This window comes from Galeopterus variegatus, unplaced genomic scaffold, assembly GCF_000696425.1.
Source record: "Galeopterus variegatus unplaced genomic scaffold, G_variegatus-3.0.2 Scaffold3102, whole genome shotgun sequence".
In the NCBI taxonomy this organism is placed as follows: Eukaryota; Metazoa; Chordata; class Mammalia; order Dermoptera; family Cynocephalidae; genus Galeopterus; species Galeopterus variegatus.
The window spans coordinates 77,118-104,877 of NW_007729213.1; the positions used below are offsets into that span (position 1 = coordinate 77,118).

The 27,760-nt window shown below is 37.7% G+C and overlaps 1 protein-coding gene across 1 annotated transcript; it reads right to left on the reverse strand.

Annotated features, from left to right (window-relative positions):
- Nucleotides 1-1,857: 1,857 nt before the first annotated feature.
- On the reverse strand, nt 1,858-27,760 carry CNR1 (cannabinoid receptor 1 (brain)). The gene is made up of 2 exons (XM_008583958.1): nt 27,370-27,760; nt 1,858-7,564 (listed from the first exon to the last, which is right to left on the reverse strand). The coding sequence occupies exon 2, from the start codon at nt 7,499-7,501 to the stop codon at nt 6,083-6,085; it is 1,419 nt and encodes a 472-aa protein (XP_008582180.1). The 5' UTR covers nt 7,502-7,564; nt 27,370-27,760; the 3' UTR covers nt 1,858-6,082.

Genomic DNA, 27,760 nt, shown 5'->3' on the forward strand with positions numbered 1-27,760 from the left:
TGTCCAAGTCTAAACAGCTAGAAATTGAGTAATCCAGAACTACATCCTGGGACTAACAATTCCTCCTTCAGTGTTCTTTCACAATAGCTTCCTCTGTCAGTCAAAGCTGAGTATCTTTGACATTTGCTATGATTCTGATGTTTGCCAAAAAGATTGTGTACTGGACAAGAAACATTTGAACATTTTCAGATGAATCAGGCTTACCCAAAGATGTAAAGATTCTATTATTACTATTATTAAAATAAACACCTAAAGTGCTGCATTAGTCATCTATTTCTCAGTGTTAAGAGAAAAATTATGTTTGCTCTACAAATATTTGAACATACATGTTCAAAGCAATAAACGAGGTGCTGCAGTGAAAACTTGGGAGTCCCAGTATCTCATTTTTTCTTAATCTAAGACTGCAACTGTATCATTTTAATTATGACACATTTGTCAGTTCCTTCCCATTATTTCCTTTTCCTTTGAGTATGTCATGGGGAACTATGTGTCTTATAATCCCACAGTCATTACTTAACCTTACCCAGAAATTGACATGGTTAAAGCAGTGGCCCATTAACCTATACTTCTGAGATGTTCAGAGGCCCACCCAGTCCACATGTTTCATCACGCGTCCTAAGCTAGCCAGATACATACACCCCAAATTCCGCTTACTGGCATTCAGGGACAGGAAGTTGAGCAACAATGATAAATGTATATTGTTCACTTTCTATAACCCAATATGGAGCCGAGAACATATGTATCACCTGCTATCCAGAAAAATCTCTTATCATAGAACATTCTAAAGGTGAGGGTGCAATTTTTCCAGTTGGAATCATCCATGGGGGACACTGTGGAATTTCTGCATGTTTCAACTGTTTTTATGTTTCTACATCATTCTAAATGTACTTTTCAATGTCAATAGCAACACATATTGATTGGGGATCAGTTTTTGAGTTTTAAGATGCAATATAAAGATACTGAAGTATCTTTCTCTCATGAAGTCTTAGTATAAAATTTAAGAATACATGTCATTGGCTTTTTGTTAGAAGCGTTCATGTCCCCTTGCATATCTAGCCACAATATTTACTAAAAGCTGCAGTGATCAATTTTGATTATAGTTATTAAAAAACAAAGATAATCTATTTTCAAATATTCAGTAATTCATTTGAAAAATCCAAAACCTTCTTTCAAAATTGACTACAAACATACCTTATTTCAGATAGTAACAATATTTAAACTTCATTGTAATGCTTTTTTACTTCATCATAAAATTTCAGAAGTAAATTCTTATTGTTCAAATAACCCAAAACCTTCTTTCAAAATTGACTACAAACATACCTTATTTCAGATAGTAACAATATTTAAACTACATTGTAATGCTTTTTTACTTCATCATAAAATTTCAGAAGTAAATTCTTATTGTTCAAATAAAAATTATGTGAGTTTTATGAACTGTTGAACAGCACATATCTCTTTTACATGGTTCAGAATATATGATGTTTATAAGCTCTTTAGATTTATATATTTAACCATGTCTGCTAATTTCCAATTTAATTTACACATTATGAAGTGTGTGCTTGTTTTAATTTACTGCAAAATCATTAAAATGTTTAATGAAATAATGCTTAAAAAGATATGGCACCCTTTTCTGCTTTATTGTGTAAATGATGGCTTTTACATTAATCCAATCTGTCCCTATTTTTCACCCAATTTAATTTACACATTATGAAGTGTGTGTTTGTTTTAATTTACTGCAAAATCATTAAAATGTTTAATGAAATAATGCTTAAAAAGATATGGCACGCTTTTCTGCTTTATTGTGTAAATGATGGCTTTTACATTAATCCAATCTGTCCCTATTTTTCAAATAAAGTCCACGCTTTTCTGCTTTATTGTGTAAATGATGGCTTTTACATTAATCCAATCTGTCCCTATTTTTCAAATAAAGTCATAAGTGCTTTGGAGGGAAGAAATTAGTTGTTCAGCAATCTTTCAGAAATTAAGTCCCAAGTGTTTTGCCATCAGACTGTGACATAAGGCAGAATTCAAAGGCATTTTATATTCTTCATGATAATCTAGAATTTTTATTTGATTCTAGGTAACTCTAGACAATAGACATGATGAAATGTTTTGTCTTTGAATAAATAACAGTTTAATTACATCGTTGAAATAAAATATACTGTGGGCTTAATACACTGTAAATATTACACAAATACTACTTTGCTATAGTAATTTAATGACTAAAGCTACATTTAATAACAATCTTACTGATACTTGCATACAAAGTATTATACAGATTACTGATGAGGATATTGCGGTGGTTGCAAAGATGTTACCAGCTCAACAAACATCTAACAATACAATATTTGTCTAAGAGGAAAAGCAATAATGTTAGATTTACAGACAATAAGAGTTATGTTTTCCACTTGAAACACTGGAAATAAGAATCCAGATAATCTGGCATCTTGATTCATATTATTACAAGAAAAGTTTTCCTTTTTTGGGAACTCTGATCCCCAGTAGGCCTAGTACAATAAGTTTACATGAAGATAGCTTTTAGGATGCCACAGCAATGTAAAGAAACTCTCCAATCTGAAAATTACTGATTTGTAGGCCACTGCTTAAATATCTGACTTTTAAAAAACCTATTTACATACATTCAGCCCAAATCAGTAGACAGAATGTTTTGTCTATATTACAATAGGCATTGTTAACATTTCATCAGAAGACCAGTGCAAGACAATTGTTAATAGCCATTGCCCAGCATTTAGGAGATTTTTAAATATCATACAAATATACAGTTGGAGTGTGAGAAATCTAATTTTGCGCATGATATTAGTAGTCTCTTTTATGCACATGGAATGGCAGAAATTAATCGACAGGACAGTAACTTGAGTGCTACTCATCCAGGGCCTTATTCTCATCTGTGGTCAGGCCTATTTCCTGCAGGCTGGGTGTAGGCAGCAACAATTCTTGGATATTTAATGCCAGACAGTCCTGACTCAAAAGTTACAGGAGGTTTGGGAATCACCTTAAGTGTAGGCAAATGTCTGCAGCTTCTCCCAGATCCACATTTCTTTTACATATATTCTATATGTAATGAAGAATCAGGGGTTCGTGGAGACAGCCTAGCTCGTCTGAAAGAAACTGTTAGTCTAGGACTGATTCATCATCACTCTGAAGAAACTGAGCAGGTTGGGAATTTGGCCCTTTCTGAAGACATGTGGTGTTGAAATGCATGGTCATGACTAATGATTTATTGGTCATAAGTCATATCCACAGAGGAAAAGAGAGAACTCTCACGTCAGACCCAATAAAACTTACTTAAATTTAAGTCATTTTTAAATTAATGGATCTAATTAAGGGACTAATTAATGAATGATACTATTGAATGGTAATTCTAATGAGTATATTCATTGGGGAGAACATTTTAGTCACTTAGGTTAGGAAATGATACAAAATTGCCAAAATGAATCCAACTCAATTAAGGTAGTATAACGCATACATGATATTTCACAGATATTTCTTAGAATATCAATAAGCACCAAGTTTAGTGCTGTCAGCCCCATTGTCCCTTAATTTGTTATATATAATTTAGATCTTGAAAATACAACACACTATAAAATCTATATTGCATATGCACAAATACAGTTTCAAAAAGGAATCCTGGAATTTTTCTTCCTATAACAAAAATTTCATCTCCACAGGGTCTTGATAGCTGTGAGAAGAGGGTTGGTACTGTCTGGTGAACTCTGAGACATGTGGATTCATATTTGGGATGATACAGGACAAAAGAATGGCAATTCTTAGACGGAAACTAGACCCTGGTGAGTTTTTCATAAATAATCTTCTCTCCTTCCACAGGGATTTTTATTAATCTTCTCATACCCTGAGCCCTCATCCACATATCACAGAGAGGTAAGGGGAGGGATCTAGCAGGCAGATTTGAGCTGTATGGAGAGACAATTGAAAGTATCCCAGCTTGGTTCACAGGCCACATTCCACCTTAGACCGTAAACTGCAAGAAGGGGAACCGGCTGCTCGGGTATCTCTAGAACTAAGAATTACCAGATAGACACTGGCTTTCCACTTCACTTCATGCTATGCAGGCCCCAGGGCCCTGCAGGAGTCATGCTTTATCTGCATCAGAAGAGACTGTAAGTAAAATTTGTCAGGGTCAAGTGGCTTCTTAAGCAATATCATTTCTTACTGGAAAAGGGCCCAATTCTGAGCACTCGTGGTACCATTAAGGAGCATGAGACTGGCGCAAGGAAGAAAGAGAGCTGTGCTCATCTTTACGCTTTAGCATATCTTGCTAACCACGAGCGGAGGTGAGGTCTATTCCTTACCCCAAACCTACCCAGACAAAGCCAGGTGCTAGACTGTCATGAAGGGCATCCGGGCGAGGTACAGGAGCAGCAATGTCATCCAGGCCTGAATTCCAAGTGTGTCAGCTCTTCATTGCCCTTTTCTGTCCCACCCACTCATTCAGCCTCCTTAGCCACATGGGCCAGACTCGGTAGTCCTAGATTAGTATAGTGCTCCTTAAACTGGGATCATACTACCTGTACACACAATTGAAAAACGTTACTGTTTGGGTTTTTTTTAGAAACATCCTCTGTTTAATGACTTATATGTCCATGGACTTGATCAATATTAGGTGGTCAGAAAACAAAACATTCTCATTTCCCAAAAATAACAGTAAATACAAACCTTCAGTTGAATGTCTGTCACTGATTATTCCTTGCCGAACACTGGTCTTATGTAGTACCTAAAGGGCAATTTCATAATAGTTGACCCAATCTCTCAAGGAGAGGAGGTGGGACTTTCATAATGGTCATAGTATTTTTATCAAAAGATTTCTGGAAGAACTCAATTTTAGAAACTGAATTCATGTGCAAGAGTGCAGCAAGTGGTACAGTTTACACTTGGTCACAGTTTTCTCACTTTATGACATTACTGTAACAGTTACAGGATAGAAACACACACATACACACATTTATATTCACACTCACACACAGTATAATTTTACTGATCCAGACAATACTTCTTTTCAATTAAAAAAAAATGAAGACTACTTTGGCCACCCAGACATGAAATCTACTTAAACCTGGAGTATAAGAATGCAATGCTCTTCAAGTAAACAGCAACTGCACAGTGATAACAATATACATTAAGATTGACACATGCTGTCTTAAGAGGTCCTGTAATAGCTAAAGACTAAAGAAAGTCAGAGATGCCGCTCAAAAAAGTCAATACGCTTTCTCTCTTCCGTTCTGATTATAAGCCATTACCCAACAGAACAGCTACGGTCCAGAAGATAATAAATGTCCTCCTATGAAAACGCAGGGCTAACAAATTTTTAAGTGTCAATAAATTCTGCTCAATATTTTGAACAGTCTTCAAATTCTTCTTGTTGTGTTAAGAGGAAAATAAACCTTTATGGTTATTTCCATGTCAAATTTAAATAGAGATATCTGAAGATATATTAAGGTTTCTAAAGTTATACCACGGGCAATAATATTAAAAAAGAAAGTGATCTCATTGGCACATATACACTGCTTGTGCTCCATTGTTCTCATAAAATGTTCCCTTTCAGTTTTGCTGAACTGGACAAATATAAATAACACATAGCAAACACTGATACGCATCTCACAGGACACAATACATTTTTACAAAATATCTCCAGTATTATAACTTGTAAAAATGGACATTTTTGATACTACAGACAGGTACATTTCACATTTTAATGAAAGTGGTAGTTACAAAGGCATTACTCAATTGATGACATTTTTCTATGGGTACTTAGACTTCAAATTGTGTAGTCAAAGGCTTCCCATCTATTTCATTGAGACTTGAAGGACCATCAGTCACTTAAGCAACAGGATTTCTTCACCATAAACCCCTGGAGAATGGAGTTTGAGCACCTAAACTACTGAGACATTAGCGAACTGATGAATGAGCATAGTGACAATCACTTTTGAACTGAGCATGGTAAACTTAAAAAAATATAACCGATGAGACGACAGACTCTTCTAGATTTTGCTTTAAAAAAAAAAAAAACCTTTTCTTTTCCTGTGTTGCCAGGGAGGCGTCAGGCTCACAGAGCCTCGGCAGACGTGTCTGTGGACACAGACATGGTGACCTTGGCAATCTTGACCGTGCTCTTGATGCAGCTTTCCGCAGCCCTGTGGACACTGGCTGCATTGTTGGCATGTTTGTGCAGGCAGTCCGAGTCCCCCATGCTGTTATCCAGAGGCTGTGCAGTGCCTTCACACGACGGGAACATGCTCCGGAAAGCGTGTCTCAGGTCCTTGCTCCTCAGAGCATAGATGATGGGGTTCACTGTGGAGTTCAGCAGGCACAGCATGCTGCAGAATGCAAACACCGTCTTAATGAGCTTGTTCATCTTCCCAAAGACATCGTATACCATGATGGCAAGCAGAGGGCCCCAGCAGATGATCAGCACCACCAGAATCAGGACCAGCGTCTTGGCCAGCCTAATGTCCATACGGGCTTGGTCCGGCCGAGTCACCTGTACCTTGCCATCCTCTGATGTGTGGATGATGATGCTCTTCTGGGTGCCGCGCTGAATCATGCGCACTGCGTGGCTATGAGCCTTCCAGAGAATGTACATGTATGCGTACACTATGAACAGCAGCAGCACACTGGTCACCCCAATCCAGAACATCAGGTAGGTTTCGTCAATGAGCGGAAAAATGTCTGAGCAAACGGATTGCAGTTTCTTGCAGTTCCAGCCCAGGAGGGGCAGCACAGCGATCACAATGGCTATGGTCCACATGAGGCAAAATGCCACCACAGCCTTGGGCCTGGTGACAATCCTTTTATAGGCCAGGGGCCTGTGAATAGATATGTACCTGTCGATGGCAGTGAGGAACAGGCTGCCCACGGAGGCAGTGAAGGAGGCTGTGACCCCACCCAGTTTGAACAGAAACACGTTGGGGCTGTCTTTGCGGTGGAACACGTGGAAGTCAACAAAGCTGTAGACAAAAATGACACTCCCCAGGAGGTCTGCCACCGCCAGGCTGCCGATGAAGTGGTAAGAAGGCCTGCAGCGGAGGCTGCGGGAGTGGAGGATGACACACAACACCAGCAGGTTCTCCAGGACCGTGAAGGTGCCCAGCGTGAGGGACAGCACAGCGATGGCCAGCTGCTGGCTGGGGTTCAGAATCATGAAGCACTCCATGTCCATGAAGTTCTCCCCACACTGGATGTTCTCCTCGTTCTCCTTGTAGGACGACAGAGACTTGTTGTAAAATTCTGTAATGTTCACCTGGTCTGCTGGGACCAGCTGGGGGTTGTCTCCTGCAGTCATCTTTTCTTGGAAGGGACTTCCCCGAAAGGAAGTTAAAGGAAATTTCTGTGGGAAGTACCCTAATTTGGATGCCATGTCGCCTTTGATGTCTTCGTACTGAATGTCATTCGAGCCCACGTAGAGGAGGTCTGTTGTGATGGTGCGGAAGGTCGTGTCTGCAAGGCCATCTAGGATCGACTTCATAACCTCAGTCTTCTTTTAGGCCAGACTCAAAATGACTGAGAAGGAGACCCGCAGGGAGGAATCCTAACAGGAGGGAAAACAAACAAGCTGAGTGGTGGGAAAACCAGGAGGATGGTAAAAAGAAACACTGGAAGCATTGCAAACGTGTACCCTCAGGGGATTTCATTCCTGTCTCAGAACACAGGTCAAGTCCTTGCCAGATTCATTCAAAATGAGTCAGTCACTCAGAGAAGAGCCCCCACAGTTGGGGGATGGAGAAGCACACACCAGAAGCAACTGATTCTCTCATTATGTAAGCCCCCTGGATTAAAGTCACTGTGTGAGTCTTGTATGGACTTCCAGGGTCGAATGGGCCAAGCTAAGTGAAATGATTCCTAGACACAATGTGCATTTCACAGTCATGTTAGGGAGTGTCTACCACCTGGCTTCTACTGTCACACACACGGTGTCCTCTGCTGGTGAGGCAGGGGAGAGCAATGTGTCACAGAGTCTCTGGTCCTAAAGACCTGACCTTTTTAGACAGGTAAAACTAAACGAATAAGACATCCAAAGACCAAGACAGTGTAGAATCAGGTGTGGAGTTGTGCAGTCTATGTGTTAAGTGTAAAAGAGGAGACTTGAGCAGCAGAGGCAGCTGGAGGCCATGATGGGAAGACCTGCTCCACCAGGAGAATTTCATCACCCAGAGAAGGGGAGGCGTGTACTGAGCCATGGCTGAGACAAGCTTCTAAACCATCTATACCAACCAAGACAATGTCACTAAGGCCAAGCTTGTACTGACGCCTGTGGCAAGACTGGAGAGCAGTGATGAGGGGCTTATGTTTCCAGATGCAGCCCTCACAGGAGGAAGGCAACACAAGTGTGCTGGTGACGGGAGACGGGCCCGATGGTGTCCAAGGCTCTCCACGCAGATGACTAAGAGGAGCATGCCCAATTTTAATGGCTCTTCACTTCTAAGCTAGGCAATTTGGTTTTATTTCAAAATAAACATCCAGATCTGATCTTATTATTTATGTTTGTTGAAAATGTGGCTATTTGTCTCCTTAGTTTATAAAAAAATTAGAAGTATAGAATGATATCTATTATAATTGAAATAACCATAAAAACAAAGATTTATTATCATTTGTCATTCCTAAACATATCACGCTGTATGGGGTAGTCATTATCTTGGAAACAATTAAATAGTTTTAGGTCCTCCTACTAAAATACAGATAAAAACAAAGATTTATTATCATTTGTCATTCCTAAACATATCACGCTATATGGGGTAGTCATTATCTTGGAAACAATTAAATAGTTTTAGGTCCTCCTACTAAAATACAGAGATCCTTCCTATCTGAATTAATAATTCATTTATTAGTGTATTATCCATTCTACAAATTATGGGGCACCCACTATGTGCCAGGCACTGCACTGGACACTAGTGTCTTGACAACATCAAGAAAGCATCCCTGCCCATGTGAAGTATGTGTTCTGGCAGAGGAGACAGACAGCTGACTCAGCAATGATGACAGAGTGACGCAAGAGCTGTGATGGGGACATACAGGATGCTGTGGGGCACCTGGGGCTGGGGACTGAAGGAGGCTTCCCCAAGGACAGGACGTTGATGCCAGGAATACACAGCATTAGTGCAGGTGGGCACAGGACAAGACTCAAGAAAAGATTTTTAAATTGATTTCTTAAGTGCCATGCTTTTTTAAAAGTAACTTGGAACAGGTAGAAACTTGGCCCAGTAACTTGGCCCAGCTTCCCACATTCCACCACCTCCATGTCCAGGCTAGCACCACCGCTCACTAGAATGAGGGCACCTGCCTCCTGACTGGTTTCCCTGCCTTTCTCTGGTCCCACTCCCTTTTGATCACTTGCCACACACTGCTGGAGTGATCTTCATAAATGTATGAGTATGTGATTCCCCGTTTCAACCTCTTGGCCCTAAAGACCAAATACAAACTTTTGGGCCATCCTCTATATCTCAGCCCAGCTGAGCTCCTTTCAGATTCTGACCCTCATTCTTTAGTCCCCAATCCTCTCCACATTCTGTTCTCCTTGAACAGGAAGGTTTTCCACCTCCCACCTACAATCCTACAGGATGACGTCTAGTAAACAGCTTCCTGTGATCTAGCCCCTGCCTAACCCTGATCCTCCCCTTGCCACCCCTGGCCTTACCACTTGGGCTGTACCAGATAAGTTCCATAAACATGTCAATTTGATTGCTTTTCAACTCAGTGTCTTTGCTTTCACTGCCCGTAACACTCCTCTGCCCAAACACCCTTTCTCTCCCTCTGCCTGGTTAACTCTTCTCCATCCGTTTCATGTCACAATTTCCTGTAGCTCCCTGCTTCCCATGTTCACATGAAGTATCCTCTCTGGGGCTCCCAGAATACCCAAGTAGATTTCTATCATAGCACTTACTAAATTTTCTAATATCTGTCTGGGTTTGCATCTCTTCTGCCCCTTCCTCCTACCCACTAGACAGTAAGCTCATTAAGGATCTTACTGCGGACCTTATTTATGTTAGGATTTACTCACAGAATTTAGTATAACACCTGGCACAAAGAAGGAGGCTCCAAATAAATAGGCTGATTGAATATATATATTTCAAAATAGAACTACAACAACAAAAACCTTTTTCTACCCAAAGTGGGGGAGGAATTCTCCCAATCATAAGGAGAAATAAATATGCTTATAACTTGAATCAAGGTATCTATCCTGAGGAGGTGCCCAATCCATTTGAACTAGAAAAATGCTCTATTAAGGTTATTAGCATTTTATTTTATTTATTTATTTTTTTCCTTTTTGTCTTTTTTCGTGTCCGGCAATGGACCGCAACCCTCAGTGTCACGCCCGTACCGGACCGGGACCGGCAACGGGATCATAACCCTCGGTGCTGCGCCCGCCCCTCGCTCAGCCAGTGAGCGGGAACCGGTCTGTATGTGGGATCCGAACCCTCGGCGGGAGCGCCGCCGCGCTCCCAAGCAGCACACTGTAGCAGTGCGCCACCGGGCCGGCCCAAGGTTATTAGCATTTTAAATGCAGTTGCCTACATAATAATTACCTAGTCTAAATACTCATAGAATGAACCATATGGCATAGAACTATGGCTAGAGAGAGACACATGAGAATACCGGCAATATCATACCAAATGGTGAACGGAGCACAAGCCCTCAGCACTGATGTGACAGGGAAGCCAGCAGGCTCCCTTAGCCCCTCCCTGGTCCTGTAACCCTTTGACATGATCAGTGTGGCCTGTGATGACAGCAAAGAGGTACTGCCAAACCGAGGGCCCTGAGCCCCACATGGGTAACTTTTGTCATCACTCAGGAAATTGAGCTGTTTTCCTTAGTCTGGGTTTTGGAGCCAGTCTGGCACACCGTTTCTGTACTGTCATAGAACAAACCACCAGGGAGCCATCAACTGCTTGACCAGAGGCAGGAATTCCAGGGCACAAACCACACAGAAGCACCCAGAGTTCAGATGGAGTCTGCTGAGCCCAAACAAGTCAGAGCAGTGTCCCAGGAGCAAAGGCTAGTTGCCAAGGCTATAGAAATAAAGGATGTAGAAATAAAAGACCAAAGCCCAACAGCCAAGCCAGTTGCCCAATGTGCTTCCTGGTTCCTTTACCTAAAATCTCTCCTGAGTCCCCAGCCTCAGCCTGGCTCCCACTGTCACTCTCAAGTGTCTTTAGGTTCCCTGTTTATCTGTCAAATTTTTTCTCACATCCTCATCTCTTCCAGACAAGTCTTATGTATCCCACCATTGAGCTTTTTCTCAGGAGTCAGCTCTTGCTCTTTGCACATTTATGTTTGCTAAACAACTCTATTTACACATCAACATTTTCATCCATAGTTAAAGGGACACAAAAGAAAGCCACAATGTATGAGAGAGCTGTTCTTTACATAGTCCTCACATATCCTCAAACCTAACGTTTGCCTCTGAAGTCCCACCCATACTTATACTGGCCCTGGGAGATGACTTGATGCTCTCTGAATATACCATCACACCTGCACACCTTCCTCCTCGCTCTTGCCCCTCCCTCTGTCCCAATACTCATTCCCAAGCTCTCCACCTGCTAAATTTATCTGACTTGATGCTCTCTGAATATACCATCACACCTGCACACCTTCCTCCTTGCTCTTGCCCCTCCCTCTGTCCCAATACTCATTCCCAAGCTCTCCACCTGCTAAATTTATCTGTCAATGGTACTTCCATGTCTGAGACCTTCCTGACCAGCCCCTCCCACCAGGCATAACTAGTTCTTTCAGCTTATCTCTTTATTATAGGCCCCACAATATCATTTAATCACGAGTTTACATATTTATTTCCATAACTAGAATGTGGTTTCCAAACACAGAATAGTGTCTTTTATTCTTAGGTGATTTACCAGCCTGATAGCATGATAGCGGGAGAGGAGAGAACTGGGCTCCTATAGAAATGTTCGCCTGAACCTAATAAGCTGGCAGTTGGATTTTATTAGCTGGTGCATTAAAACTGTGATTTAATAATATTTATTTGCCTTTTGCTAGAGGAAAGAAAGATAATTAACTCAATGGACATTTGGCCTGAAAACCAAAGCTTGAGTCCACATTTTCATGAAGCTACTGGGAGCCTCCATTCCTTAAGTCATCTTCTCTCAAGTAACTAACTCCCCCATCAACTTCCCAATTAGAAACTAATTTATTTGAAGGTTTAATTATATATATGTATGTGCATATATGATTAAAAAGATTCAAAATTCAAAAGGTGGAGAAGTATATACAGTGAAAAGTCAATCTCTCTAATCCCTGCAACCCAGCCACCTAGCTTTCCCCCTCAGAGGCAAGAAATAAGTTTCCTATAACTCCTTCCAGAGATATTCCATGCATATTCAAGCAAATATACGTATTTACCCCCTTTTTACTTTCTTTTTAGCACACAGTAACATGCTGTACAGTTCTACACCTAGTTTCTTCACTTAGAAGTACACATTGAAGACAGTTCTGTATTAGTACACAAAACCTCTCTCCTCATTTAGCAGCTGCCCTAAGGATCTGTTAGATGAATGTGACCAGCCTCCTATGGATGGAGGTTTAGGGTGTTTATCATCTTTTGCTATGACAAATAATGCTGCAATGAATTATTTCCAACCACATAATGTTTCCCATTTCTTATGGTATTGTGAGTAGTCTTTCTACTCATCTAAGTTCATACCTTGGACTTACTTTACCTCTACAATCAGGTAGACCACTAAGTCTTGCTGATTTTCCCATTTTAAACATGAATAGAGAACTAATGGGCAGGTGGCACTCTGAACCTTTTACATGTATCAACGTACTTATTCTCACAATGGCCCTATAAGGTAGATGGCATTATTAACCCTATTTTCAGATGGAATGCACAGAGGGTAAATAATTTGCCATTTGCACAGCTAGTATGTGGTAGAGCAGGCCTGAAACCAGATGTTAGCCACATTTCAAGTCCTTCATAGCCCCATGTAGCTAGCAGCTACCACATTGGACTGTTAGGTCTAGAGCCCTTGCTCTTAAGCTTTATGACACATCATCTCTCTAAGCTAAGACAGGGATATTACTATCTTCTTCATTTTCCCCACTGATTCCAACCTGTCAAAGCACTAGTCAATGGAGAGAACACTGAATTAGGAATCTGCAGACCAAGATTAGTGTCTTTCATCAGTATTCATCAGTATTTCTCAGTATTTCATCTGAAAAATGGGGATGATAATGACAATAATGCCTAAATCACAGAATTGTTTTGAAAATTAAATGAAAATATATGTATGTAAAACAGCATAATGACTGACACAAAACTAAGTCTCCAATAAGTTTTATTTATTATCATCACTTAGTACTTATGGCTTTTTGCCATATGCTATATACTAATTATATTTCAAGAATATATAATATATACTAACATATAATCTATACTAATTATTATAATAATATATATCTCAAATATTCATTGCCTTAATTAGATCTTAGGCTGCTTATTCAATTTTATTTTTGCCTCAGCACTAAAAGCATAAAGCAAATAGAAGATACATGGATGAGAGAGGGGGGTCCTTTATTGAATGTCTATTACATTCAGGCATTTGAAACACTTTACATGCATTCCATCATTAAATTGTCATGACAACCCTACTAGGTTCTTATTTATAATCTCCATTTCACAGATGAGGAAATGGAGACCATCCAATGTTAGGTAAATTGCCCGGAATATGAAGGCTTTGCAGATGAATCCACATTTCTCAGACTCCAGAATCTGTTTTTAGACTTTATATGCTGTTTTAAGAATGAAGAGTAACTAGATTAAAGCTATTTTGCATCTAATATTCAAGTCTTCTAGCCTCTTAAAAATGTAAATTAAGGCATTTTGCCAGTAGTAATTAAGACTACCTTCTACTAAATCACTATTTCCTATCCCTGCCCATCTAAGTGGATGTGCCTACTGGCATGGCCCCAAGGATTAAAATTTTGGTATTTGAAAGAGCTGTAAAGCTTCTTCAGTAAAGACAAAGGGTCACAGACATTTTTTCAGTAATGCAAAAACAAGTGTTCCTGTGATTTACTCTGTATTTTGATCACCACATATGTGATCACAATTTCCCATTTTAATGCAAGCAAGCACTTTCATTAAACCAAACTACATAGCTTGTTAAAATCTAAGCCAGGGTATGGTGTAGTTATGAGATACAGAGTAATTTCTGCCCAATATAAACGAACTTAATTAAACAATACAGTTTAAAAAAATAAATGGGCTTTGCGCAGCTCAAGGATATTAGTAATGTCAAAATACCACTGTGCACAGGCTATTTTAATAGTTAATGGGATCATGGCAGGAAAACTGTTCTCTGCATTTTGGTAATTCTTTCCTTTATTTCTACATTTGGATTATTACAGTAATTTCCACCCTATTACTTTTTGCATCAAGAGTTTTATTTGAGAGTTCATTAGTAATATACCTTACACTTTGGGGGACATCGCTTCCATTAATTTTGTTTTTGTTTGCTAGTGGGAAAATCATAATCGGAAATTTCTAGCAAGATGTGTAGATGTACCTATTAAAGAAGCAGTTGGTTTTTATTACAGTTATAGTATAAGAATGATTGAATGACACTTAAGGAGATTTTCCTAGAATTGTTTTTAAAAATACAATCAACATATTCTAACAATTTAAGCTATAAATTATGCCTTTACAGTAACAATAATAAAAACATTTTAAAGTGTTGAATCTATTTTTTAAACCACTTCAATTTTTAGAATAACATTACCCATTCTTTTTGCGCATCTCTCTATATACATACCTGCCTTCTCCCACCCCCACCCCCAAACATATATATATATATCAACTAGCAGGCTATAGTATTATCAAAGGAATTTTAGGGTTATAGCAGCAGCAGAGTTTTTTAAAAAATGTTTATCCAGAGCCCATATCTTTATTTCTATAACTATTATCAACTAGCAGGCTATAGTATTATCAAAGGAATTTTAGGGTTATAACAGCAGCAGAGTTTTTTAAAAAATGTTTATCCAGAGCCCATATCTTTATTTCTATAACTATTATGGGTATAAAACGTCCATGTTTCTGATTAGGCTGAACACGGAGTAAGTCCTCAAAACAAGACTTCAAATAGAATTAGAGCAATTTCTCTATCAGTATAATTTAACAGTAGTTATTTTAGTCCTCATTGCCCCACTGAAGACCTTCTTTGTTTTAGAGAGATGTTAGAATAATTTAGGTGTTTATCACTGTTGCATCTATAGTCAAAATCCTTGTAGTTCTGGCCTGTGTAGCATCTCTGGAGTAATAGACAATAGGCTTGTTTTCGCTCCCTGCAGGATACCATGTCTGGGAAAGCAGAAAGCACTCTAGAAGCATCAGCACTGGTACTCCGTAATATAGTTATAGACTGTATTGGACCACCACACTCCTTCTTTGACATTCTAAGTTTATAAATCATGTCTGGGAAAGCAGAAAGCACTCTAGAAGCATCAGCACTGGTACTCCCTAATATAGTTATAGACTGTATTGGACCACCACACTCCTTCTTTGACATTCTAAGTTTATAAATGCTTGAAGAAGACAATGCCAAGCTCAGAGTATCTAAATTGATAGGAGTCCAGGATATCAAATGCAGGAGTTCTAGGCCCTTGCTTAACCTTGCTGTTTTCCATACTTTGTTGGTTCTGTGTAGTTCTACTTGGCTGCCATCATAAAAGAGCCTTGTGAAGCGTTCAAGAGAATGAAGTTCCCAGTGGATATATGTTTGTTATTTTCCATCCATTTCTGAGAACAAGTCTGGTTTCTACTAATTTGATCAAGAAAAATACCTTGCTAATGTATTTCTCTAAAGTTAGTAGGGAAAATTTTAGATGACTCTAATAACTACATTATGTCTAAGTCATGTCCTCACTGTACATGGCAGATCTCCTGGGCCAATCTCATAACTCAGTGATTGATGTTTCTGCTTCAGCTGAATGGGCAATAAGTCTTTTCTAACCCTTACCTAATCATTACAGTTTTAGAATTATTGAAGTGGTTTGGTCACTTTTTCCATCATCATCTACAGCAAAGTCAGATAAATGATTGACTTAATTATTGTGATAGTTCAGGCAAAAATACAATCCTTCTTTCTTGTAAAAATACCAGCTCCTTTTCCTATATATGAAATAAAATCCCATTATGCTAGTTATGCTTGGTTGGCTCTCAAAGCTTCAGTTCTTCATATATTTTGTAACATAAAATAGAAGTTATTTAATGCACCATTTTCTCTGGTTTATTCTTTGCTAACAATATAAGTGTTGAGTTTTCATAAAAATATGTCAATTAATATGAACTAAAGACATTAAGACACATACTTCTATCTATCTGTTTAAATTTAATGTGAAACATGCCTAATTAACATTTAAGGGCTTCTTACAACTGAATTTCAGGGCTCAAGAAAAAAGTGATGCCTTAAATTCACAATGGCTTAGGTGTTATTTGGTGAAGATGCTGCAAGAAAAGCCTGTCACAAAGGTGAATTAATGATACAAACAAAATTTGTTGACTTGTATATAAAATTCCATTCACCACTTAATTTTGCTCTACTTTTCTAATGTTTCCTCTTACTAAGTGCCTTGGCCTTTTTCTTGAGAGACATTTTCTACAGTCTGGAAAGAAAGCAATTATTGAAGCAGCCTTCCTCCAACAAAGGACATGCAAAGTTTTCAATTCAATAAAAGCCATGGCCCATATATGAAATATTCCATAAGAGTGTCTTTATCTTGCATTTCACATTTGGTCTTTAAAAGTAGAAAGTGATATATTATTTTGGCTCATAAAATAGGTAGAACCCAGTAATCAAACAGGCTTTTATCATTACAGCTCATTATCAAGGATTCCACAGCAATAGTTGAAAGTACATATGCAACATGATGTCCAATTGTGCAGCATAGCTTTCACAGTTTCTTCCCCCTTCATCTGTCCAAGAAGGGGTATTTTCTTTTGAATCCATGACTACACAAATTAAGTCCAACTAAAAGCCAAGCCTTGTTTCTCCAGGTTCAAATCTGAGAGAATTGGGGTAAATGCACAATAGGGAAAATCCCAATTACCAAACATTTTCATCTAACGAACACCTGAATGTTTATTATGTGCCAGGCATTGTGCTAAGTGTATATAACATTTTTCTTTAATATTTACATGAACCAGATGCTATTACAATCTCCGTTTTGCACATGAGAAAACTGAGGCTCAGAGAGGTAAAAATGCTTTGTTCAAGGTCTCCAACTAGAGGCAGCAGAGCTGGAACTTCAATCCAGGTCTGCATAACTCTAAGTCCCTACTAACACTAAGGTCCAGGTACCATTTAATAGGACACCTTTTCTTTCATTTCTAGGAAGGGGGAAGAGTTGGTTTGGGAAAAGGAAATCATAAATAATACATGATAAGTTTAGGTAGTGAACAACTAAAATCTGAAGGAATGATCCATTGACAGCAAAAAGTTTGCCCATAGCACTTGTAAACCATCTTTGCCCCATGGTCTTCAGGGACAACGTATGACAATTAACTATAAATAAATCCTAACCCTGGATTAGCAACTTGTTTATAGCAACTGTTGGCAAATAATAAATAAAATCTAATTCATCTTTGCCACTGGTTTTTAAATTAAGGAAGGTGGTTTTTTTTCATCATTAGTCAATTGTAAGGATTGTGGATGGTAACAGCACTTTCTACAACACAGTGAGGCATGAAGAGGGCACAGTCTTTAGGTCTGAATTAGACATAATGGTTGTAGTAAACAAAAACTTCAAACATCCATTCCTTACGTAGAGAAATTCAAACTTCACTTAAAATCACTCAACTTCCCACCATAAACACTGTGGGTTTCTTAGACTCAGTGAGAAGAAGACTATCTGTGGCTAGTTCCTAAGTTCTTGGCTAAAATCAAGGTAGACAAATTATATAAACCTTATTAGGGCTCCAACAAGCGAATGATTGTTATAGACTCCTGGTGCCCAATGGGCACCTAATGCTGTGTTAGCACAGCAATGTGGCTGATGGATATAAAGTTACAGGCCTTCACATGCTCCATCTAACACATTTTCATTGAACGTATACTCTGTGCCTAGCACTACAGACATTATATTGCAAGCCATGAACATTTTCTGTGATATACTACCCCTGAAATATATCCATGTTTCACACCCATGCCATAGATATGGGTCAGGTCAAGGAAGGAGGGGAACTGATTCTCCACTCCATTGCATCCCATCAAATAAAGCCCACCCATCTGTCCTCCCCCTCCCACAGATGAAAGAATAGAATAGAATATGAAATCACGTCATAGGGATATATTTAATCATCAAACAGTATTGGGCTGTGTACTCTTCCTATATACAAGGGTACTTCAAAAAGTTCATAAATGGATTTGCATTATCTTTTAATTCCATTTTTCCACAAACTTTTTGAAGTACCCTCATGCATATGCTTTGAAGTTTTCTCCTGGGAAAGATGATGCACAATGCCCAGCCATCCTGTAACAGTCTTTCTTGTGTCTAAACCCTTCAGACCATGAACACCTTGAGAGTTAGGACCTGTCTTTTATGGCTTTGTAGGTCCTCTGCCTGGCACAGAGTGTGTATTAATTACTTATTTATTAAATGAAAGTTGGCATGCATCAGCAACATGGCAGATCTAACTTAACAGAATGGCTTTTAACTATGGATAGTTTTCTTTAGCATAAAGCCAGCTGATCATTAGGGGATTAAGCCTGAATCTTGGTCTCATAAAAACACCCATCTGAAAAAGTACCCAAATGTAAAAATTACATAAAATACATCGATAATTATTTACCCCAGGATCGTTTATCTCAGTATCAAGTAGAAGTTATATTGGTGGCAAGAGGAACTTATGGACAAAGATCAGGTATTTACTTTTTATTTCGATCCTTGTTCAGCATGGGTGTGTATTATAAACCACAATGTTCAGCCACATAACCATATGTAAAGACATGTACAACCTTGAATGAATCCTAATTACATGCTGTCGATAGACCTTTGGAGACAATATATGAACTTATTATTATAATGGGTTTTTTTCCTTTCCCCAAGTGCATGTTACTATGCATTGATCGTTCCCAAATGACTGTCTCCATTTGCAAGTATGTTTTCAAAACAACATATCAAGAGAAGTTATGTGGAAATTCAACCACTAGATGGAGTGGCTTTTATAAGCCCTTTGGAATCAATTTGTTATTCTGTTCAGTGGACATAATTCTTGCTTTGATTCAGCAACTTCTCCTTCTGCTACATTTTTTGTATTTTACAACTGAATGAATTAAAATATAAATGAGAAAATATGTTATGGGGGATTAAAATGAGTTATTACTACTGCCTACAAAAACTAAATTTCTAATTACTTTTTGGAGGAAAGGGCATTGAGAAAATTTAATATATTGATAAAAATTAGTTGTGAATATTTGGAATTCTGCCTCAAGAAAGTAATTAAGAATGAGTAAAAGAAGGTAGTTCCACTGAAAACAAATTTGTTTATGCCAAGAGATGCTAAAAGTAAGAGGGGAGGTCTCAGGAGCCAAAAATCAATTCTAATAACAAACTCAACTCATTTCTATTTTATTAAACATTTGGCTTTCCAATTTCCAAACATAAAATCACCAACAAAAGTCATAAGTCGATGATGAAAAAGAATAGAAATTATTTTCTATTGCTACAAAGACTAAAATGGAATATTTCACGAGAAGTGAATATTTGTTCAAATACTCACATAAATTGGAAACACAGTGACTTACTAAATAATTAGATTTCCTTTCTACCATCCTCTCACCGGAATAACTTTAAATAAGTTTTTATTGTTGTATAAATCCAAGGTTTCCTTCAAACATTATTTTAAATACTAGTATATACTGCCTACTTTGGTTAAAATGTTTAGAAAATTTTCAGTGTGTACTAACAATGCAAGACATAGGCAGAAAAATATGCCTTCAAGATGCAAATAATTATATATAAACAGAGCTGGAAGAACTAGGTTTTGGTAGTGTTGCAAATATGCTTTGGAAATGTAGTTTTGATTAAGAAGTAAGCATGCAAATTGAATGCAAGTACAGAATTTTTATGCCACTGAAACCATGAAGTAGTTCTATTATACTCATTCAAGATCAAACTCTTCCTAAAGTTTGTATGATACAATTATGAGATTCTGAACAGAGCTGAGGAACTGAAAGTGATCAGAAAAAGTGATGTGAAAATAAAGAATTAGTAAGTAAGACAGGTGTAAGTAGGCTGGAAATTCTAGTGTACCTGTTAAAGAATGGTCTGAGAAGCTCCAATGTGGTTTGTAAGTGCATGCAGGATTATTCCATAGGTCAGTGTCTCTCAAAGGGTTGTCTCCTAACCAGCAGTATCACATCAGTATCATCTGGGAACTTATGAGAAATGCAAATTTTCAGACTCCAGTTCAGATCTGTGGAATCAGAAACCCCAGAGTTGGGGCATATCTATGTTTTTAACAAGGCCTTCAGGAGATTCTAACATATTCTAAAGTTTAGGAACTACTGTTAAAGATTATAGAGACCTATGAAAAAGACTAAATGACGGTGGGAATAGAATTAACCTTTAAGAAAAACTGAGGTTAGAGAGGAAGAAAGAACATTTTTGAGTATAGGATTTTAGATCATTGGAATGGATTGCTAAGGGAGCCTGCTCATGATAAAGTAGCCTCCCACGGAATATCTTTAAAAGCAGGCATTCCTATTTGACTTGAATAGAATAATGCAGTCTAGCCTGAAAATAATCTTAAGGAATGGGGAACCTCTCAAGGTTTTTCAGTCTACAATTTCAGGGCTTCTCTGGAGTTTTTAAGGAAACTTATTGTCATATATTTTGCCCAGCAAAGGAAAGTAGCTTCAAAATGTAACATGTACTGACACAGTATGTAGATATAAATTAAGAACCCTACACCATTATCTCCTAATTCTGTTTACAAACTCTATGCAAAGCTTTGAAGAATTGCTATGTTATTTTTTGCAACACCACTGAGAAGAAGCCCATGATTACTGAGCATAATAGAACAGGAAAAAAGTAAAAGTAACTACATCTCAGCTTATTTTTTTTTAAGCTGGCAACATTTTTTTTTCTGTTCTTTTCCCCCAAACCATAAAATGTCACGAGATGAATCCAGAAAACGACAAACTAAATGAAAATTTTGCAGTAGGTCCAAGTAATACAGATCTACTACAAAACTGTCTTATGTAATTGCTCTGGTAATTACACAATTTACACTGCTTATAGTTAGTATCTTTCAAAAATACATGAAAGTTATAAATATATAGAAATGTATCCCAAAGTACTTAAATGTATGATTCTGGGCAAACTATTCCCTAATTACGTCATCAACAAAAATGGATAACAGATTACTCATAGTTACCTTAGCTGAGGACTAAAATCATTCAAAGGTTTCCCCTTTTTTGTTTATAACAAGTAAATGTCATTTCTGAAAGTAGTTGTATATCTTCCAAAGTAAAATTCCCACATATGCAGAGATACAGAATTCTCTGGACAATCTTTTGCTTACTTTAGTTATTTGTTAAATTGTCTAGCTTTCCTTTTTTTCAATATACACACTGCTTGCTCACCACAACTTACACAAAAGCTAGAGAAAACATTTACAAATTCTGGTAGTAATGCATTGAAATGAGTTGAAAATCTGGTCCATTTAACCAGCCACCATGGAATAAACCAAAATACTCATATCTGGCATTAAATTAAGTCCCTCTTATAAAGACTAAATAACTTTGATTTATTTTTAAATATAGCTGAGTTAAAAGTAAACCCCAGTGACAAGGCATACTATCTAAGTAATTTTTTTTTTGAGAGATCAATGATATTGGTTTACTTGCTATATTAAAAACATCTTTTTTAGTCTAGTAATTTTTTTTGAGAGATCAATGATATTGGTTTACTTGCTATATTAAAAACATCTTTTTTAGTCTCTTGACCAACAGAAATCAATGTTATAAAATTACCTGTACAAATGTCCATATAAGTAGAAATTTATTTTTAAAAAATTTTTAAACTTGTTTTTAAAAAAGTATACTTGAACTTATTACCAGTTTGAATGTAAGCACCCCTTATAACTTAGCTCAATTTGCAGAACTCATATTAATTCCAATTTTCTTCACTAAAGGTATGGTCTAAAAGAATGTATGAAGAAATGATGAAAGAAAGAGAGGAACCATTTAAGCACAAACTTTGAAAACCATAATTTTCTAATTATATTGTATTTTAATTATATTTAAATATGCTATAGTCATACACAGTTTGTGAAAGCATTTGTCAGTATATTAAACTACCACAACAGATTGCCTGGCACATCTTCGAAAAATGCCTCTGCTTTTCTTTAAAAAGCAATAGCATGGAATTTGCTAGTAGGGAAAAAAATAGATATTACATGATCAAATTTAGGAAACTACACAGCACTTTTTCTCCTGAAGTTAAAAAAAAATCAAATAAAATTTTTTTTAAAAAAAATTAAAAATGCTATTTAGAGTTGATAATGGTAGTAAAGAATCAAGCCAAAGATATCAAATCTCTAGTCAACAAATCCAAACTCTAAGCAATTAAGAATTCAAATGAGAGTAGAAGAAATAATACACTAAATAATAAAATGTTGTACTCGTAGGGAAAAGTTATTTACCATCTGTGTTATGAGAAAAGGGAAATTAAATCCCTTCTTGCATTAAAAAAATGCAAAGTCTAAACTTATTAAAAACTACAGAACATAATGCAGTACCACAATGGGTTAAAAAAAGAGTTGGCTAAAAAACAATGATTCCCATCTAAGCAGTCTCAACTCACACATTCAAAAACAAAAGAAAACAAAACAAAGAAAGCAAAACTTTGAAAGCTTTCCTAAAGTGCAGGTGTGAAAATTTCTCCAGCTGGGGCTAAAACAGAATTCATAGTATTCCCAGAACAACTGCGATGGCTCTGCCAGGCCCATTTGCTCAGGTTTGAGGAGTAAACAATTCTTCCCTCAAAAAACCATATAAAGACAATTATGAACCTCAAGAATCTCATGGTCACTAAGTTATTAAATTAACCTGTCCAAATGAAACTTTTAAATTAAAGTCTATCCCAACAGTATTAATTAACAATCTGTATGGAAAAATACTTCAAATACATGGAAAATATCAATGAAAACTAGACCAAGAATATATGTGTTCATGCAACTAACTGTACTAGAAAAACTATTATAATGAAACGTACTTTGTTCACCATGAGGCACCCTGTTCGGTGAAGAAATATGACCCAGGAAAGCATTTATTAAATATCTCATGTTAAAAACTAGAGATAATCAAATTGATTACTTTATGTAATGGCTCTGACCTCTTCTTACTTATATGTCATAAACATACCTATTATCCACATAGGCAAGTTTGAGATAGAATTTCACCTAACATCAGACAATTTTAATAGCAGTGATGGGGACCATTAAAAACAATGCTTCCTTTCACCCCTCACAGATTTCCTATAGTTTTACCTTACTTGTGATAGTATTATAATGTGTTATATATAACAAATGTAACCATCTTAACAGGCATTTTGTGAAACAGTAATAACCTTTTGTATTTTCTTCCAACAGGTACAGCCCTAATTTCCAAAAATAATAAACAATTAGCAAGATAGGTAAAAACTGTCTTAAACCCATCAGTGTTTATAATAAAAGTATAATCGAATGTAGTGATGCTCATCCTGGCATATTTGCAAGATTCTTAGAACACATGAGACTAGAATGGATTTCCACCTATCCTGAAAAACAAGAACAGCCTCTTTTTGATCCAAGGTGGACATTTCCTTTTGCCTTGAGTGTTGAGTGTCCATCTGCACAGCCACTTTGAACTTGGACATTTTCCCAAATATGTAGAATTTATTTAAAATCAGAATTATATGTTCGAATATATAAAGGCAACATGTAAATTTTTATTTTGGTCATGATCTACATTTATCAAAACTTTGTTTATGTATGTATGTAAAAGTGTGTTTATACATCCAGTTATCTCAAATTATGCAGCAATATAATATCAAATCAAATATCAAATACTGGATGACATTTATTGTTTCTTTTAGTCCAGAAAATATTTGGGGGAAATCTGAATTGATCTAAGTTATAAGGTTAATTCAATCTAATCCAAGAATATATAGATAAGTGGATTAAATGGTTATCAAAGTATTAAATAGCAATTCAGTGGCAAAGTGTTGAATTCCCCCAGCCCCCCACAAATAGCATTCATGCAGTTATAATACAAAGTTGACATTTTTGTGAGAACAAAATTAGGAAAGAACTGGAGATTTGGGAGGGAAAATATGAAGTTAAAATTTTGTCAATACAAAGTACATAAATTGATTTTGCTTTCCTCTTATTCTTCAAGTTCTCTACCAATCTTCAGTCAATAAGAGAAAAATCAGCAGAGCTGATAAAAAATACAGACATGCAATATGTAAACCTGGCCCTAGCATAGTTTTTCAAGCAATGTTGGGTCCAGGTTGTTTCAGAGTCAAAAGCAGAATTATAAGTAATTTAAACCCAAAGGCTTGTTTTACTCTATTTGTCAGTTCAATTAGAAAATGATAAATACAAAAATAGAAGAGACAGACTTACACTGGTGGAAACATGGCATCCTTTTTAGCAGGGAATGAAAGCTCTCATCTGTGTTCTTTATGCAACTGAGCTAACATAATTATCCCAAGAATAACAGGCAGCAACCTAAAGGACAGGCTCCATCTTACTAACCAAATTCAAGAAACTATAACCAAATCTCATTTTACTAATTATGGGTTGTTAGGTATTTCCAAATTGAATTTATTACTTTTTTTTTTTTTTTTTTTTTTGGCAGCATTCCTGGATAGCTAGTTATGGGAAATAATCCCTTTCCTTATTAGGCCAACTGTTTTCTGGGAAGAAACATTTGGTAACTGTGGTGAACTATAAACTGCTATTATAAGTTCCATTTCATAATAGTTTATTCTTACACAGCAAAGTATTGCAATTCTAATTCCAAATACTAATATGCAAGACAACCAAGGATCCTATCTAAATTCCCAGGTGGTTAATGTTAATTTTGGGTCAAAGCAAAGAAGAATGTCATACAATTGTTTTGAAAGAGTTTCTCAGGCTTTGCCTTAGTAATTAATAAGCTGACACTGCATACTCAATACTTATCAACACCATCAGTGGGGCTGCTTCCTTCTTGAGAAAACAGGTAAACCAATTCAAGGAGTTTTCTTTTGGAATAGACTGTAATATGCCACAAATATAGCGGTTCTTTTGGAGAATTTCATTCCCAGCAGTTGCATCTTGGTAACATTTAACAATTTCACTATTTTAACATTTTGAAATGCCAAAAAGAACACACTGATCCTGCAGCTAGGCTTATTAGAGAAGAGCAATCTCACAGGCAAGACAGAGAGGAACATAGTCCACTGGGAAAAGGATAACAGAAAAAGACAGAAAACAGTGGATAACAAACAAAGGCAAGCACTACCCCAGCGTAAGATCTGATTTTCACCAGATTTTAAAACTTTACACACTAAATTAATGTCACCTATGGCTTATTTAAGGTTCTAATCATAACAATCTTGTTCTATACACATATATTGATACTGTTAAAATTCAAGGGCATAAATATCTAATTTGCCTTCCTAACAACCAGTATGCAAGCATAGTAATTTTATTTTTGAAAGGTCAGAGCTGAGCATTTCCACCCTGTGGCATCATTTTACCCCTACAGAGACAGGAACACAGTGAGACCTCTCCCCATCAGACACTTGATACATACCTCAGCCAAGAGTGCTCTTTGCCTGGAGTGGGAGACATCTTTGAAACAAAAAGAGTCCGTTTACAGTAAGTTCTTCTGATAACCTAAGATGAGTTAGTTTTTAAAAATCTTGTCCAATATCAAGCCTCTTGCCCAACTGTGGTAACTGCCATCATGCCTACAAATAACCACCTGCAGTATGCAATGTTTAAAATTTTGGACATGCATGTATTCTGTCCATGTATGGATATAATCAGAAAATAATTTGTCTCACTAAAGAAACTATACACGGCTTTTTATTTTGATAAAATTGCTCTTAACTGAGTTAGAGAGCAGGGGAGAGGGAAGGAGTACCAGGGAAAAAAAGGGACAGAAAAATCAATCAGTATATCTTCCCTTGCAAACTGTCAGTAGGGGGGGATTAGAAAAGCAACACTTTAAATCAGATGAAGTCCTATGGGAACCTCAAAGGTTGGTTGCTCTGAGCTTCTCAATATTCTGCAAAATAGATTGATGTCAGTGGTGACCCCACCAATACTCAGTGTCCACTGAGTTTCCTCTAAGAAATTGCATTTCCTCCATTGTTCAGAAGATATTAACTTGGTAATAAAAATGAGAAGAAGTTATGGGACCCGTAGAGATATCTTTCAACACCTTTAAAACCAGTAAATCTGCTCTAATCTCTTATTGGATTAAATTCCCGAGGAGGCTTAATATATCAAAAAATCAACAACAAAGGCAAGAATAACACTTACTTGGAGGAAAAGAAAAAAATGGGAGGCAAAATTATTTTCTAAGTAACTGAACAGTTTTTATGTTTTTCTCATCTGTTCAGTTTGAAACCTTTCATAGCCTATTAAAATCAGAAACATGCATGTTGCATTTAAACTTTCAAATGACCAGTTTCTCAGGCTCACAGCAAACACGTTTGCATTCAGGAGGTGATCCATTTATGATCCGTGAGCCTTAACAAGAAATGTCCTTTAAAAATGCAACATCAACTTTATTCATCTAATGGCCAGTTCTGAGTTAAATGGCTCTATCAACATTCAAATGTAGGTATTAGTTAAACGCACATTTGTTTTTCCTCAAGAAGTGGCTCCTGTAGCTGTCCTTTTCTATATCAAAAGTGTGTTATTTAACACATATTTCATTATATGACATTTAATATTTTACTTTAGTCAGTTTCTAGGTCTGATGCAGAGATCGATGTATTTCTCTGGGAACACAGTTATTGATACGGTTTGTAGACATTAAGCACCAACCCAAGCGCCTGTTTTTCAAACATGCACAATTACACATTTTCTACAAACAGACACCAGTGCATACAGACAGCCAGGTGCACGCACACTGAATAAATAGTAAATGGTAGAAACCTCCAGAAGTAGCACAGACCACAGTTAACAGGCCGGGGGTACACAGCTAAGTAAACACCAACGCACGGTTCGCTCATACGGAATAGGAACTCCACGAAGGACACTTGGAGACCACACTGGTCAGTACCCGAGGGGGCGGGGGACGGAAAAGTCTTTCCAAACGTTACTCCGCCAGGTCTTACCCTTCGCATCCCCCGGTCCTCGGGGCAGGAGCTCCCTCGGCACCTCGCGCCCAGCTCAGGGGCTGTTTCTCCGCAAGGACGAAACGTCCCCCCTGACTCTACGGAGAGCTCAGCAGGGAGCCGAGGCGCCCCGCCCGGGCCAGGGGAAGGCACTGGCGCCGCGGGGGCCACGAGGAGGCGGAGGCGGAAAAGAAGTGGAGAAGGAAGGGGTGGCCGAGGAGTAGCAGGCGGAGGCGGCGCCAGCGCTGGGAAGAGGGCGAGGCAGGGTAGGGTGGACCGGGGTGTGCCTCCGGCGGTCGGTCACTAAGTCAGTCGGTCCGCGCGCCGGCGTCCCCTGCCTCCAACACCCGCCCGCGACAGCGACGGGCACTGCCGCCCCCTCCGCTCCCGC